The following is a 17,027-nucleotide window of genomic DNA, read 5'->3' as shown; positions in this document are numbered from 1 at the left end:
AGAGAACGACGGTATTTATTTTCAGGTAGTTCAGTATTTCTCGGCCTCTCCGCAGCGGTCCTACTTTTTATGCGCAAAAAGTGAAGAATAATTCGCTCCGTTCAGACGAATTTAACAGAATTTACACATGAATCTCATTCGCCAATAAATGCAGAACGGCATTTAACCGTGCATGAACTGAAAGTTCGTGGAAAACGCAACATAGCAGTGATAGTGCTCCAACAAACCAGCCGGAAAACCGAATGAAAAGCGACTTCCGCAGACGTCGAAAAGTGCCACATAAAAGAAATAGGTGAAATAAACAAATAAACGGTGGGCACTCGATAAACAAAACCGAGGCGTATCCACTCAACTGTGGTAGTGGAAGGGGAAGGAGGAGCGGCACACATCGCCGTGTTGTCATGCATTTTGTCACACAGCAACGGGCACAACAGCAGCACCACAAGTCCACCTCCAACTCCTCGTCCAGCTCCTCGCTGGCCTCCAGTTCCTCGTGCTCCGGACCGGGATCAGGACTCGGCCTAGGAACCTCCTCCTCGCGCTTCGCCGCCCTGCGCAAGTCCTCCAGCCAGGGTGCCCTGCCCAAGTCCTTGGCCACCGCCCACAGCTTCTTCCATCGTCCCTCGTCCTCGCTGGGCAAGCACAAGCGCACCGCCAGCCTCAATGAGACGCCCATGTGAGTTGCCACGCCCCCTGCACGCCCACCAGCCCGGACACTGGTCTAGAACCTAAAGTATGCCCTTGCACGGAAAGAAATTGGTCGAACTGCTTCCAATTGTAAGGTGTTTCGTGTAGAAAGTAAAACTTGTATGTAAACTGTGTACATTATGTGTGTATAATGCATGTAAAAAGCAGGCATATTGAAGTGGTGTACGTTTTGCTTAGACACAAGGTGATTCTAGGAGATTGGCATATTACCTGTGGCACAGCGGCACCTCGGTCCAATTTCTTTCCGTGCAACAGAAACCTAAGAGCTAAGCGCGTTAATTTGTGGTGTAGGATTGCCCGCTGGTTTGCATGTTTAACCCGTTGCTAGTCATATTGCATGTCGTTTATAAGCCCCTCTTTGTTCCTTTGAGTTTGCGTTAACCACCCCGTTAAAGAAAACCCCATCGAAATCCGTGATAAAGCGGGTTGCTCCATTCTAATTGCCCCACACCTCTTACTTCTTGCATTTTGATAGCATTTGCCTTTATTGCGCAACAGTTGCCCCACCGAAAGGAGAGGTACATTGCGTTTCGTTGTGGTAAGGCGCTCTGGGATATCGATTTTCTGGCCAGTGAGACACGCAACTAAAGTGGAAAGAGCCAGTAAACAAACAGCAGCTTTCTTGACTGGAAAACTGAGCCAATGTGTCTGGGTTATCATCGCACTTCGCTGGTTATCAGTTGAATTAGTGAATGAACCCAATGTAGGGAAAAATGGGTGCCTTAATTAATAGATAACGAAATAAACAATGCCTCTATTTAAATACCAAATGGAAGTTTTCGGAGATTCTCAAAGTTAATCGCCTCTTTGAAATTATAAGTTAAATGGAAGATAAATGCTCGGCACTTGCCCATATTTTCATGCCCCAAATAATAATTTAATTAAACTTACGATTGCACTGTTTAACCTTTCAATAGTCGGGCATTTCAGGTGCTCATTTTGTAGCATTTTTAAAGTTAGCAATTGACCAGTTTTCAAGGGCCTTCATATTTATAGCATTTTGCACCCACTGTTCAAGACAAAATATACACTTTGTGTTTTGTGCAGCCAAGCGTTTTTCACGTTAAATTCGAGCATTTTCGATTGGCCTTGGCTGGATTTTGCGTTTGGAATATAAGTAGGAAATGCATTTGCCATGGCTTTGGGTGGCAAGTTTGGGAGATATATAGATATATATAGAGGTAAACAATACGGCTAGCGTATGCACTGGTCTCCTATCGGTGGGCACCATTTTCCAACCCCGAGAAAGTGCGAAACCGATGGCACTGCTACACTATTCTCCCGACGGCTGCTCTTGAGTGCAAATCGGAACGTCGAACTGGGATGACGTGCCCGGCACGAGCTCCCACTTTCCGATACTAATAATATTTAGTTTTGTGTTCTCCCTGCTGAAACTCGTATATCTCGCCATCGCGTGCCTTAAACAACCCAGCGAACAAACAAACAAATGACAATCGAGAGTAAAACAAAACGACAAAGCGGCTCTGAACACGGGAAATTAATTTAATAATTAACTGCAAAACGTTGGATTTGTGTGTGCGGGATAGTTCATAAATTAATGACATTTCGCCGAGCGTTGCTAAAAATAAGCATAATTTCTGCGCTGTTTACGTTTCGTCATCACTTTTTCGCGCTGGCCGAGACCAGACTTGGCCACTTTTGGCCACTTTTTTCGGTTGCTCCGCAGCGATGACATAGATTTGCTTGGACAATTCAAACAGCCAGCCCATGCCGAAGGAGGAAATAAAGAAGCCGCCGAGGAAAACGCTGAATGTGGACGCCAAGAAGGCCAAGCGAAAAAAAATGTAATACTTGTTCGCTCTACACTATTGATTTTTCTCCGGGCCCAAGTGGCTCAGAAGGTGCCGAGGGTTTTGATGTTTTGCTGATGTAGCCATTACGAACTCGGGGTGAAGTAGTTTCCTTTGCGGCCAGTGGCCTTTTAAGTCCCACTTTCCTGGCCAATCGCTCGCTCTCTGTGGTTCCGAAGGCCAAAGTTCAAGGGGCACAAGTATCTATTATTCAAGCTCCCAGGCGCTGCAATTGCAATTGGAACTGCAATCGTAATGATTACCTGCCGTCTGTAGCAATAATTGATGCACAGTATATCGGTAATTGCGTAGAATTCTGTATTTCTGAATGATATTTCCCATTGATAAACTCACTGGCAGTCAAAACACATACTATATAATTTAGTCACACATTTTTAAAACAAAGGCCAGTTTTGCCCATTCATCTTAAAACATCACCTCACGTTGACATTCAGACAGCAAAATTTGTGAAAATGTATCTTATTTAATTTAGGAAACTATTGTTTGTTTTGCATTTGCTGAAAATAAGAACGAATTCAAACTTCCATAGCACTAGACGCCCCCAAAAATGCCTAGTAAATTATCTTTCTTAGTTAACTAAAATGGCGTTTGTGAAAGCTATTTTTAGCACTAAATCACGAGTAGCTCATCCCGCGTGTTTTTCGCTTCCAAGAAATTTCTTCCCAAACAATTACGTCAATAAAAATGGTGTGTAATTGCGCATTGTTTCCTGTTTGAATTTGCCTTTGGGAGGTAAATTATTCCCCAAATCACAATCATTGAAGTATTTCGTTTTTTCAGTTCTTATCTCAGTTGAGCGTCCCAATTTGTACTACCCTTTCGCACATAATATTCATTAGGAGCCATTATCTCTGACCTTTCATACATTTTAGCTGACTCTTACCAATTACAAATATATTCTCGTTTAATGAGTGCGAATCATCATTAAATGGTGTTTGCGCCACTTTGTTTACTCGATTCGCAAATTATTCACAATGCGCTCCATCCGCGCACGTATGCATATTCCCCTGATCTTGAACTGAACTTCGTGATAAGGAATGCTCCAGTTGAGTTTATCTCTATCTCTGTTTACACGATGGATCGAATCTGTTGCAATAACTAGCTATTGCTGGAACTTCTCTGTCCTTAGGAAAACGCTGTGATAAGGTCGACTATCTTTATTAAAGGAGGATCGTATTGAGATTGTTACTGTAGAGTGCTGGGGAACTTAAAAAGATTAAAAAGACATTAAATCTGATTGTGTCACGGCTCAATTTGCATACATCGAGTTTGATGGGTTTTGAGTTCGTTTGCACTTTAATAAGCAGATGTTTCGCTGAAAATGTTGCAAACTGCATGCAGTAAACTGGACTAAATGGGCTTGGACTTATTGTTTAAACAAGTTTAGGGGAGCAGAGCTTTTCCCAGCCACACTAATCGCTTCAGCGAAGCTTAATGCCAGAGTATCTTATCGCGCTTATCAGCGCCAAACAGCGCCTGCTACTATACGAATATGCGAATATACGCGCCAGTATTAAGAAAATAATAACAATTCTGTGGCACACACACACACGCCCACACCGAGAGAAAGAGTAGGGCACAATAGAGTTGATTACAATCGTTTAATGGCAATTGGTACACCATTCCGTCGCAGCCCACTGAGGCGAGAGCACGTCTAATTGAGAATTACATATACGTATATGAACGTGTCAAAAATGCTGAGACGAACGTTGCGAAAAAGCCGGAATCGCAAGGCTCTCGGGTACGGAAAGATCCCAGCAAACAATCCGAAATAGTTTTTTGTGTGCCATCGACGATGCGAGCAATTAGACGGAATTACTTAAGCCAGCGATCAGTTAAGAGGCCCCGATATCTGCGAACAAGCCAATTGACAATTCGATGGAACCGCCGTGCATTCACCAGCTGCGACTTCCTTATCAGAGTGCTGACTAGAGCCATAGATTGTGCTGCGGAAGCCTTAATGGTTCTTTGTTAGTTGCCAGCAGCAGAAGCACTGGGCGGATTAGCCGTTGAACTCTTGCAAGTGGTTTGAACGAGTATAAAGTGCTCGGCTGCAGGAAAACACTTCGATATCCCAATGAGTTCCTAGAAACGGATAATAAGGCAATGTAACTGAGGCACTTATACTGCTACTTGTGACTATATTTATGCACCATTGGCTGTGAAAGCAATCGCGACTGTTATACCTTTATCAACTTAGAATAATTAATTATATGGTAGCTGTTGAAATGTGCGCAACTGAAGTGGATCCACCTGTGGTCGATTGGAAACCTGATTTACTTGGAAGTAATTTATGAAATCACGCGCAATCTGCAAGACATTAAAGCCTCTGTCTGGTGTTTTTCTCGACCTAATCCCAAAGCAATGAAGCACTGAAAATATATGAAAATGGAAGAGTTTCGAGTTTCATCGCACTCAATTGTTGTGGGAATTTTAGCCTGTCTAGTGGATGCAATTTATAAATTCCAAGCTTGTGGCACTGTAGATTTTGGAGTCAGACCCGTACAGCCCACTCCCAATTCCTCGGGTTTTATTGGATTTGTGTATTTTGTTGGATTTACCAGACCTATTTAGTTGCTCCCGTTGTTCCATCGTCTTGGGCATGAGTTTTGATTTGGCATTCGTTATTTTGATTTGTTTATATATGCATTTTATTGTAGGATTAAAAATAGTGATAAAACCGACCCAACAACATCAAGTGTAACCATAACCGCTACGACTGCCGAAAGTTCGAGCAGTAGTAAAACCCCTGCCAATGCCAACATGATACCCGAGACCACCCAGCTCCAGTCCGATCAGCTCCAGTCACAGACACAAGCCCAGCTCCAGCCACAGTCTCAATCGCCGTCACAGTGCCAGCAGGCGCAGGAGAATCCCGAACATCTCCAGCAGCAATCGCAGCCGGAGGAGGAGAAGCAGGCGGAGGCGCCTGGTAGCAATGGTGGCGACAGGTAGGTGCGAGCAGTGCTCCGGAAACTCTCCAGCCAGGCCTTGGTCCAATTCCGTAAGAGAATCCCTATTCATACTTCCAAATTTGCATGCCTAGTTCAAGAGTTTTTCCATTTAATCGAAGTAGCAGTAGTTCGGAATGCCCCATTGAGTCCTTGCTAATCTCGTCTCCTTTTACCATTTCACAGGCGCGATTCGATTACCGAGGAGATCACGATAACGAGCACCACAAACAGCAGTCTAAGCACCAAACTCCTGACCATTCAGGAAGCTGCCGGCAGCTTTGAGCAGAGCAGCGCCTCCATATCGACGTCCTCCAAACAGAGCGCTTCCACCACAGCCGGCGGTTCGCCACCAGCTGGTGCAGCTCCAGGTGCCAATGAGTCCAACGGCAGCGTCCTCCGCTTAACACAGGCCGCCACTTCCACTAGTCCCGGCTCCAGCTCGAGTGCCGGCCACACAGCTGCATCGGGAGCCGCCCCCAGCATCAACATCCTGTCCAGCGAGTCCCCTCGGGATCAGTCTCAACAGTCGCAGGGCGTCGACTCCAACGGCGTTGCTGCTCCGGGCGACAGTCCCAGCAGCCGCAAGAGCTCCACCAGCTCCAAGGGCAAGGCCAGCCAGGCAAAGCTATCCACATCCAGCAGTGGACGCGATGAGGTGAGTTGGGACTTGGACCAAGATCGGAGCATGTCGCCTCTTTGCTTTCTTACCATTTTCATACGATTTGAGTAGGTTCTTGCGCATTACGAGTCATGTCAAGCTATGAGTCATGTCAAGTCGGTTAGTTCTTGGTCTTCTAAGCGATAACACATTTATTACACACCACTTAAATTTTCTAAGAATGATTTACTTTGTACTTGCTGGCGTGGGCTGTTTTTATAATTCCATTGCGAGCAAGATATTTCAAGTTTATATTGTATAAACTCAAAGAGCAACGTCACTTGTATGTTTAAAAGTCTTTAAAAGTCTTCTTTTGAAGGCTTTGTAAGCTGTGCTGGGCTTGGCATCAAAAAAATAGGGCTTGAACCAAGTAGTAAAGATTTGCAAATATATATTTTTATAAGACATATACTTTTGATGGCGTTGTTTTATCAACGTTCTTCGCATGTAAATTTTTGAAATATTCGAGTTGATAACCCAGGGAGAACCCATAGATTGTGTGTTTATATGTTGAACTAATTGTTAATCGTTAGCACGCAGCTCATAAAACGATCTTAAGGCTTAGATGTTTTTCCCTTTGAGTATCTATACGAGTGGTGGATCGAGTTGGTGGAATAGCGCGGCGAGCTTTCAGTACTAGCCGTTTGTTTATTTTGCCCATTAGCCAGCGAAAAAGGTGTGAAATTGGTGGAGCCAAGTGTTCGAATCAAATTAAAGGCACTCGAAGCGGCGATCAATCGATCAGGCGATTGACAGATTGAAAGCTGCACAGATAGCCAGTTGGGCCGACAGATAGACAAGGGCTATTTGGATTAATGCCCATCTACTGGCCCATATTGGCCATCTAGCAGCCCAATCTAGTTGCTGATAAGCGGCATGTGGGACTGCGTGTGTGGTTACCCTCTCACCTCATCGCGGGGCAGCCGATTAGAATCACCCTTCGATGCGAAAGCTACAATTCGCTACATAAATGTTTGGGCCCAAGCTTTTTGCGGCCAAACGGCAGTGATAACGATTCGTGTGCGGCGGAGCTCTTCCATTGACGATTGCCCAGCTGGCAATGGCAAATTAGAAGTCGACAAGCGACGGAGCGTCTCAGCGCAATACTAATATCGAGCATTGCAGCGAACTTTGTGTAAATAATTGGGGATCGTAAACGAACGAGAAGCGTGTGGCGTGATAAGAAGTAAAACCAAACACCTGCCCGCCGAAGAGACTTTCCTGCGAACGGGCGTGAATCACGCCCAAAAAAAAAAAATAAATAAAGAGTCAACAAACAGAGTGTTGGTGCAAACAGGTGGCTAAAAGTCATAGGCAACGATATCAAACTGCGTGGCGCGATCCATTCAGAGTTAAAATGTTTGTACACGCAACCGCAGTTCGCAAATGGAAATTCTTATGGTGTTTGATCAGCTCTCCTTCTCGCTTGTCTCCCAGCAGGACATCTCACAGCACCGGCTGAGCGATCTCACCCAGCACGAGCTGAGCCTGCTGCGCGTCGACCGGGAGCAACAGGTGACCAGCAGCAGTTCCACCTCCAACGAGAAGCCGGCCAAGCCGTCGAGGCTCTCGGAGCGGGCCAAGAAGAAGTCCTGGTACAACGTCATCTATCCCAACTACAAGTCGCGGGCTGAGGACTTCAAGAAGCTCTTCAAGGACGTGCCCAACGACGAGCGCCTGATTGTGGGTGAGTTTTGAATAGGCCGGGTTTTGAATAGCAGCCCACAATGATTACCTTTGCTTTTCATTTAACGAAATCAGTCACATGCAGATTCAGTCCGATAAAGGTAATTATATTCATGAGCTCCTTTAAAGGCAAACTTTGCAGAAGCCCAATGATTTCATAAGTATATATTCCATTTCATTGTTAAGCGCGTCTATTTAACATAGTTATTCATATTTCCTTCTGATTCATGATCAAGTCTTTGGCGCACAAATCGGAAAGTAATGATCACTTAAATATGACTAAAACGACAAAGCTTACATGTGGCATAAATTCACGCGTATTTTGTTTTGAATTAATATTCAGTAGAGACAAATTCAACTGCGTTAATTGACGACTGCTGCAGTTAAATTACACGAGAATAGTTATTCTAAATTAGCAAGTAGCACGGTGTTTTCTTCCTCTGATAAATGAACTAAGAAGCGTAATCATCAATGAATTTCCGTTAATAAAAGCACGCCTTAATTAAAGCAATTGACTCAAGTGATTATCTTCTTCCGCAGACTACTCGTGTGCCCTACAACGCGACATTCTGGTCCAGGGCCGTCTGTATGTGTCACAGAACTACGTGTGCTTCCACGCGAACATCTTCAGCTGGGAGACGTACTTGAGCATCAAGTGGAAGGATGTGACGGCCATTACCAAGGAGAAGACAGCACTGGTCATACCGAATGCCATTTCGATATCCAGCGGCAAGGACAAGTACTTCTTTGCCACGTTCACCTCGCGCGACAAGAGCTTCTTGATGCTCTTCCGCGTCTGGCAGAACACGCTGATGAACAAGCAGTTTTCGCCACAGGAGATTTGGAAGCATGTGCACACCTGGTACGGCGACGAGCTGGGCCTGACCACCGACGACGAGGACTACATTGATCCCACGCTGAACGACGACAACGAGCCGGACTTCGAGTTCCACACGGCCATCGATGACGATAGCAACTCGCAGCGCCAGTCGCAGCAGTCGAACCAATCCAACCAGTCGAATCCCCTGCTTCCGCAGAGCGGCAACAGCAGTGCCAGCAGCGGCGGCGGCGTCCGCGCCTCTGCCCCCCGCAAGTCTAAAACGAAATATTTCTTCAACTCCTCCAAGTCATCGGCCAACGCCTCGGCCAGCGGATCGGATAATAATAAGACCAGGGAGAGCTCACGCAAATTGAACAAGAAGATGAAACAGAATGCCAAGGAGCTGACGCTCAGCTCCGTGAAACCGACGGAGCTCTCAGTGAGCGTCACCATGAGCGCACCCAGCGCCAGCAGCAGCAGCACAGCGGGCTCCACCACTGCCTCTTCCTCCACCATTGCCAACCACACGGGCTCTGGCTCCGGATCGGGATCTCTCTCGGGCTCAAATACGACGGCAGCCAGCGGCAGTGGCAGCGACAAGATGAGTGCGGAGAAGAAGGTTAGCACGGTTTCTAACTCGGCCGCAGTGGCGGCTGCAGCAGCCGCCCAATCACAGGCCAGTGCCAGTTCCGGGTCAGGAGCATTGGAGTCCAAGCTTGAGATGAAGCGAAAGCTGGGAAAAACTCATCGTCAGCGCGAAGAGGTCAAAAATGCTGCCGAGAGTGTGCCGACAGATGTCTCCGACTCGTCGGATTCCGAGGAGAACAATTTGCCGTAAGTTGCGAGCCGTCAAAAGTTGATCACATCTAACGCATACTCCTCCATCGCCCGCTTAGATTTGTGCCCACCACAGAGTGCACCTCGACGCACGAGGGCCGCCAGATCGTGCACACCATTCTGCCAATTAACGTGGACACCTTGTTTAATCTGCTGTTCAGCAAGTCCAAATTCATAACTGACTTCCATGCCATGCGCAAGTCAACGGACCTCGTGTTGGGCGAGTGGGCCAAGAACGAGGAGGGTCTGCAAGTGCGCACAGTGAACGTCACCGTTCAATTGGCCGCCTCTGTGGGACCCAAGACCTCAAAGGTGAGTGTGCATTGCCCTCAAAATAGAAACGTACAAATGAACTGACTGTCAAATGCATATATTGATTGCCTTAGGTAACCGAGTACCAAACGCAGCGGGAGTGTAGCAAGCCGGGCGAACTGTATTCCATAGACGTAAATAGTGTTAATGCAGGCATTCCATACGCGGACAGTTTCAGTGTGCTCATACACTTCTGCCTGGCCAGGTGAGTCACCCAGCTTGCACTCGGCGATGATAACTTGATGAACAGTGCACAAATGTCACTCAACTTTAACTTGTCTAATTGGCTTTCCTATTCCGTTTCATAGAACTGTCGATGATCACACTATGCTCTCAATTCACACCCAGATCAAGTACAAGAAGTCGATCTGGGGCGTTGTCAAGGGCTTCATAGAGAAGAACACGTGGGCGGGCCTGGAGGACTTCTTTGGCGCCCAATTGCACGCGCTCCAGAGCGAGACCTGCATTCCACCTGCCAAGGGAAAGGGACGGCGGCCGCGGAGAGGTAAGCATTGCGACTCTAGCCACAGTAACCAATTAACTACAATGCAACAACCACAACAACAAGAACAACAAATACAGCAACAAAGCAAAGCAATTTCTTTCTAATATTGTAATGAACATATCAAGAAATCAGAGTTCGAATTCGTTAACTGCCAATGCCAATTGCCATTGCTTCTTCTAACCACACCAAAACGCACGCATGCCCACAAAAAACATCAAACAACTCGTTAAGAAACAAAAGCCACATCCAGCTACAATCAACATACATCTCAGGCATGAATCAGCAATCCGCCACATCCACGTCGACCACAGGTGCCCAGGTCCATACAGCCACCAGTACGGACAATGACAGCATCCAAGAGTCGCGACATCCCCAGCAGGACCAACATCAGCACCAGCACATGCACATGCACCATCATCACCACCATCACCACGGTAGTCAGCATCATCATCACGACACCAGGCACTCCCACTCTCACCATCAGCCACTGCTTCCCCATCATCACCAGCATCCTCATCACTGGCATCACCGTAAGGCTCTACTGCAGTCCAGCAGAGGTACAGCTTAAGTATTTGGAACCTTCAGCCTAGCAATTGCCACCGAGGAATTATGTTTTTTTTTTTTAAGAAACCTAATAGATCATTCAGTCGTTTTTAATCAGTTGTATCGATTAGACTAATCAGAATTGCAAGCTTCAGCTTAACAGTTTGGAGGAATTTTAAATTATTTTTGACTATCCAAGAAAAAAAGCTATGAATATTAGTTACAAATGTCAGCTCATCAGGTGGCCAACTTGTTCTTTTCTGTCTAAAACTTAAAGTATATATTATTTAGCTGCTTACCTTGATTGATAAGAGGCACAGCTGGCACTGCCAAAGATTTATGAGCTCATGTGATAAAAGTGGCCGATCATAAAACGATTTCACCAATTCTAACCTTCCTTTGGAATGCTTCCTTTTAATTAATCTAATAATTTTTCCTACTGGCAATGATTACATTTAATTGCTTTATCAAGTCACGATAAGGCTTCGCTCATGTTTTCCTTAAAATTTTGCCCTCTTCATAATGAATTTACGAAGCTTCAATCAATTCGAATTTTGTTCGTTGAAGAAAACTATAATGCCAATCATAAAATTCTTTGCAAGAATTTTGTTCACCGCAAGGCTTGGTTCCTTTTATAAAAAATTAACTACAGGTAATGCAATCTTTTCTGAAGTTGTCCCACTTGAATGATAATGTTTCTTTTACTTTATATAAGGCCTTTTGTGACGATTGCTAGACCATCATTTACCTAATTCACTTGCTTTTTATTGCAGTTTAGTTTATTTACTGGTCATTTATATTCTGTTGTGCTCTTAATGTTGTGATTTTGTTGCCAGCCTATGTTCATTTCGATTCTTCCGTTCGAATGGTTTGATTTCTAACCGTTCCATATGCCATTCCTCCGCTCGTCCCCGTTTCTCCGCAGGTACCGCCACCCAAATACGTCCTCTGGAGATGGTCCTCCCAGTTGGTCCGGCCCCGGCCGGTGATCCCCTGGAGACCCAAATGCTGTCCGCGGGTAGCATACCTGGGGCGGCAGTCGGCGCCGCCGCCGGGCATCCGCTGCTGCTCGAGGGCGGCAAGCAGCAGCAGCTCCACCACCAGCAGCAGCAAATGCACCACCACCACCTTCAGCCGCACAAGCAGCACCTACAGCAGCAGCAGTTGCATCTGGGCGGCGGCGACGGCCAGCCTCTGGCAACGGGTCAAGGGTCACAGGGACACAGACTTAGACACAAGGGCTTGTGGTTGTTGGTTATACTCTTGCTGTGCTTGATGCTGGCATTAAATGTGATATTATTACTTAAGCTCTGGAGGCTGGAGGAACGCATCGACGTGGATCTCAATCGGCGGGCCCGCATGCCCAGTTTGGCGGCCTTGAGGTGAGTCATCCCAAATCATCCATGCTGTTCTGTTGGCCAAATCAGATTTAATGGTATGCAAATGCCCTGCCCGTTTCAGTGAGCTGCCGAGCACGAACCAGGAATGGCTGGAACTGCTGCGCGACCAGGAGATGGCGCACGAGAACGAGCTGCACAAGTGGCAACAGGTGCTCCAAACTGCCATCGAGCTGCTGAAAAAGGTGAGCATTGTCTGCGAAAAGATCACCAACAATAGCCACCTGCGTCAGAGCATTGAGTCGATGTCGATGGCGGGGCGCACTGAATTCTAAGCATCTCATTAGACGGTGATTAACAGCAGCGATCAGAGACTTCGGCAAACAGCAAGAGCGACAACTAATTGTAACTTTAACACTCACACACCACACACATGTATACTTGCAACGCGTTTCATGACTGTAGGGCAGCTTTAATGAGTTCATTTAACGTCCTCAGCGTTATGATAAATGAATTTTTACTGAATGCATTAGTTTTTTATTCAGGCACTTGGTTGTTTTCTATTTGCATTTAATGTTTTTGTTTTTCTTACCTACTACCGCCAAATGTACTCTTCTTACGGGCAGAGGAAACAGGTCTGAAAGTTTTGAAACGCACTGCACCAGCGGGCATTTGTTACTGATCTCCTAGTTAGCAATACACAAAACCCCAAATTGTGCATGTTCTTTTCTCTCCGATTGAGAAACACATCCTCTGACCCTGAACAGGAAGGTTAATGTTGCAAGTTGGTGTATCCAAAACCTATCTCGAGCAGAGCTGAGTATTGTTTAGAGATAAGTCTTGTATACCGTAGAGCACAGTTAAAGTATCATGAAGTACGATTGTAATTGTATTGAAAATCCTTTTGGTCTACCCGCAAACAAAATTGTAATATTCAGAATGAAGAATAGGGAAGCGATTCCCGAGGCACCACACAAACTCACTGTTAAAACTTTTATTTTTGTAAGTAAATTTTGTAATCACTCACAACTAACCCTTTTTATGTTTGACTAATTTGTATCTTGGTTGCTTCCCTGTAAAACGCTTTTTATGTGGAGAACATAAGTTTGCTTTAAACCCGTTTTACTCAAATACCTTTTGTTTTTCAGACTGAAAGAACTTTGGCTGAAATCATTGTACGCTAGCAGTAAAATTATTTAACAAAATGTGCAAGTAAAATGAGTCTTCGACATGTTAGCAAAGCAACCAAAAAAACATTTTTGGGCCAAGAGCAATGCCACCAAAAAATCTGAAAATGAATTTAAAATTCAACTAACATTTAGTCACAAGCCCAACACACTTTAAAAAGAAATTTAGAACACAAACCAATATGTTTGTTTACATATTTATGATTATGTTTTAATGATAAGAAGAGCGCAGTGTAATTTATAATCTAAGTAGATGCATTTTAGTTAGATTAGAGCAATTGTTTTGTTTTTATCACAGCATTTACGTGTAGCACCTGTTTGCTTGGCTTTGCTTCAGACAAATGTATCTACAAATCCTCAAGTATTTCATATCTCACAACATACCAAAAACCGAAACAAATCAAGAGAGAGCGCCCTGAATTTTTGTTTTAGAAAATTCATTTACATGTCGAGCAAGCGCAAAAACTGGCAACTGGAGAGTAATAACTATAACTATAATATAATTGCCAGTCCATGGCTAGGGGAAATTTGATAAAAACGATTATACAAAATACTTATTGTGTACAATACTTTTGTAAAACCAACCGAAACAATTGTGAGCAATGTTTTCGTTCTTTTGTATAACTCCTCCCAACTCTTTACCCTTTTTCGATTTTTGGCGCCCGTTTACAGACGATACCGATACTGATACCAATACCAATACAAGAATCAGAAACAAGATGCTTCAAACTATTTAATCTAAAACGCAAGTCAAGGCAAAGGCCAGTAGCTGCGTACTCTATATACACTATATATATGAACCGTATATATGGCCAAGTATTGTTAGTCTGTAGTAGTTGCATTTTAATGTACCAGAGCAAAAATAAACAAAGCAAAAGCTGGAGAAAAGCAGGAACTTGTGCGAATTGAATGTGAGGAGATAACTAAACCGGAATAATTAAGAAAATACATTTAGATCTAAGCTAACAAAATTAATAAGTTGGTTAATACCACTCTAAAAACTAACTCTCGTCAAATTAATTTGGGCCCTAGCAAAATTGGCTTACAATCTGTGTCACAAGTTAGGCTTATTAAGCAGAAATACAAGAATAAGAAACCGAATGTTAAGCTGCAGCTATGAAAATTCTAATTTATTATAAAACCAAATAAATAAAAATAAAAAATACCACCTTAATTTGATGAATGGGCACTAAACTAAAAGGGTTGTCATGGGCTTTCAAATATATAAGTATAATTTTAAGAGCCGCCTAATTGAATTTATTACATTTAATTGTAATGTATTCAGATGAATATTTTTTATTCACGTATATAAACTAGACAAACCGCATTTAAGTACATTTGCAATTTTGATCGCCTTCATGTGGGATTCAGTGCGGTCCATCACAGGGGGGATCACTGTGATTTAAAGTTGTTCATTACTTGGTGCAAATTTAATTAGTTTGAACGAATGCAAATCGACTGATAAATCGCTTCTAAAGACGCCATCGTTTTGAGACAGGAACATCTGCATTGCCGAGGGGATCCACTGACCTGGAATTTCGCATCTGTGGACCCATCTTCTCCAGCGAGTTCTTCTTGGGCTTCGTTTTGCTCTGCGGATTGGCATCCTTGCCCACATCTACTGCTCTTCTGGGGGAAAGAGGTGGACGCTGAGTGGTGATCTTCGACTTGACACGGAATGATCCCTGCCCGGCTACTTTCCTTCTCCGTGGGGCAATGACCACCGTCTTGGAGGACTTGGCACTGCTCTTCTTGTTGGACTGGGAATGTCTTGGGGTCACGGTCCTGGTCCTGCCTGGCCCGTTGGCCATCTTCTCCACCAGCTTCTTGATCACATCCTTCTCGATCGGTGGCTGCATCTTGAGGGTGGTATGTTTTTTGGTCAAATGTGCGGCAGTAATGGCATTTGCCGCTGGCGGAGACACGAATTCCGGTTCTTCTGGCAAGGGCCACTTCATTGGACTTGGTTTGGATTTGAAAAGGGATTTCTTCCCGTCGGCCGCTCCACGTTCTGGTCTAAGCCGACGAGTTGGAGTATCCCCATTTGTGACCGCATCTATTAGTCCCCCGTGCAGCCTTATATGCCGTTCCACCATCAAATCGAAGATGGAGACTATCGGCGTATCCAGCGTGGACGTCATCTTGTTTAAAACGGGGTACAAGTTTGGAAAATTCTTTGAAATGTTTAGTGATAAAAGTGTAAGGGCGTTTGGACGACTACAAGCTAAGTGGGTTGCTAGGAAATGATTTTCCCATGAATATGTGATGTGATGAGTTGGAAAGCAGAGTTTTGCAGAAAGTTTGAGGCAATCGAACATTATAATTGTTGATGCATTCTTAAGATGTAATCGTATACATAGAACGTGAAATTTACACTACCAGAAGGTGACAAAATATTTGCATACTTATAGGCGTTCAGTTTTAATATCTCAACTAGCGTATTAAGAACGTTTTACTGGTGGATAACAATAATGTAAGTCTTAAGCAACGTAAAGTTCAACGTTTTTCTAAGCTTATAGATAATTATGGCATAATTGTAACCTCAAAAATAAAGTTGTTTTGTGATATTTATCCTACGAAATAGAGTATCCTCAGTCAAATAAAATTGCGACCTAATTTCGATAGCCCTGCCCAACTTATACCAACTTACTTATAGCCCAACTCGACCAAGTTCAAAATCCTAAAATATATTCACATGACGCCGAATGGAATGAGTAGGATCGCCGACTTTGTTTATTCCGTTTCTTTTGTTGCATTACAGCTCTCTCCTGGGCAATATCAAGAAAGCCAACCTGACTGATAAGAGTTCAAGTTCATTAAACCGCATAAAAATCAGGAACAATTCGTGAAACTCGGGGGTCTTTCCATGGTTCTTCGATGTAGGAAAGTATTATATACATACATATATATGGATTTTATATTGCCAGTAAGTACAAATAAGCAACATTTCTAATTGTTATAAAAATCTGAAATCTTCACCCTTGCCTTCTTTCTTCGCTACAATTTTCAACACTTTTGTGTATAATGTACGTGTATATTTTGACTAAGAAACTAAATTAATATAAAACTTAGACAGTAACATGCAAAATGGAATAGCAAGAAACTATTCACATTCCGACATCGCCTAATAAAATTTGTCTAGAAATTCAATATTTGCTGTACGCTCACACGTACACTCAGAAAAACGGCCGCACCATACGCACAAGCGCACATGAAAAGAATAAAAGAAGCAAATTAAGGAGAAAAAAGAAAGAAAATAAGAATCTTATCAGCGGTAGAACAAAAACAAAGTTCAGTTAAAAACCGAAACAAAAACAAAAAGAAAGCCGCCCGAAGCGTAGAGCAACAACAAATTGGCTGTGCGGTTTTCAAGGTTAAGAGCAAGTGCGTGTGCGTGTGCGTGAGTTGGTGCCACTGTATGGGTGCCTCGCACATTCTGCACACTGTGCGTATAAATAAAAAGTAACAACAATAAAGCCACCAACACAGCAACAGGAAAAAATAATTTTTTTTATAGAGAGCCGAGAGCTACTCACCGAAAACGAGAAAAAAATATAGCGGCAACTTGGCGACTTTTTCGCTCCAAGTTTATGGCCACACAATAAACTTCACAATTTCGCTGCAAACTGAACAATCATCATTATTTAG

The 17,027-nt window shown here is 44.0% G+C and overlaps 2 protein-coding genes across 8 annotated transcripts; one reads left to right on the top strand and one right to left on the bottom strand.

The window, feature by feature from the left end:
• The first annotated feature begins 1 nt into the window (after window position 1).
• On the top strand, window positions 2-14,558 carry LOC6542619 (GRAM domain-containing protein 1B). Of its 7 annotated transcripts, XM_026978467.1 has the most exons (12): window positions 2-676; window positions 5,201-5,491; window positions 5,678-6,149; window positions 7,590-7,839; window positions 8,379-9,492; window positions 9,555-9,807; window positions 9,882-10,012; window positions 10,116-10,312; window positions 10,585-10,869; window positions 11,781-12,237; window positions 12,317-12,437; window positions 13,341-14,558. In XM_026978467.1, exons 1-12 carry the CDS (start codon window positions 402-404, stop codon window positions 13,374-13,376), a joined length of 3,882 nt encoding a protein of 1,293 aa, XP_026834268.1. In that variant the 5' UTR covers window positions 2-401; the 3' UTR covers window positions 13,377-14,558. The 7 variants fall into 7 exon arrangements, with proteins under 7 accessions (XP_026834268.1, XP_026834267.1, XP_015015157.1 ...); XM_026978466.1 differs by having other exon boundaries at window positions 7,593-7,839; window positions 12,317-13,382; XM_015159671.2 differs by having other exon boundaries at window positions 12,317-13,382.
• A 101-nt stretch (window positions 14,559-14,659) lies between these two features.
• LOC6542601 lies at window positions 14,660-15,602 on the bottom strand. Its single transcript, XM_001968513.3, has one exon. It carries the CDS (start codon window positions 15,518-15,520, stop codon window positions 14,852-14,854), a length of 669 nt encoding a protein of 222 aa, XP_001968549.1. The 5' UTR covers window positions 15,521-15,602; the 3' UTR covers window positions 14,660-14,851.
• Window positions 15,603-17,027: the final 1,425 nt, after the last annotated feature.

Source organism: Drosophila erecta, unplaced genomic scaffold (genome assembly GCF_003286155.1).
Source record: "Drosophila erecta strain 14021-0224.00,06,07 unplaced genomic scaffold, DereRS2 tig00000055-arrow-pilon, whole genome shotgun sequence".
Classification (NCBI taxonomy): Eukaryota; Metazoa; Arthropoda; class Insecta; order Diptera; family Drosophilidae; genus Drosophila; species Drosophila erecta.
The sequence above is the reverse complement of the archived record's forward strand: the minus strand, read 5'-3'. Positions and strand labels throughout refer to the sequence as shown.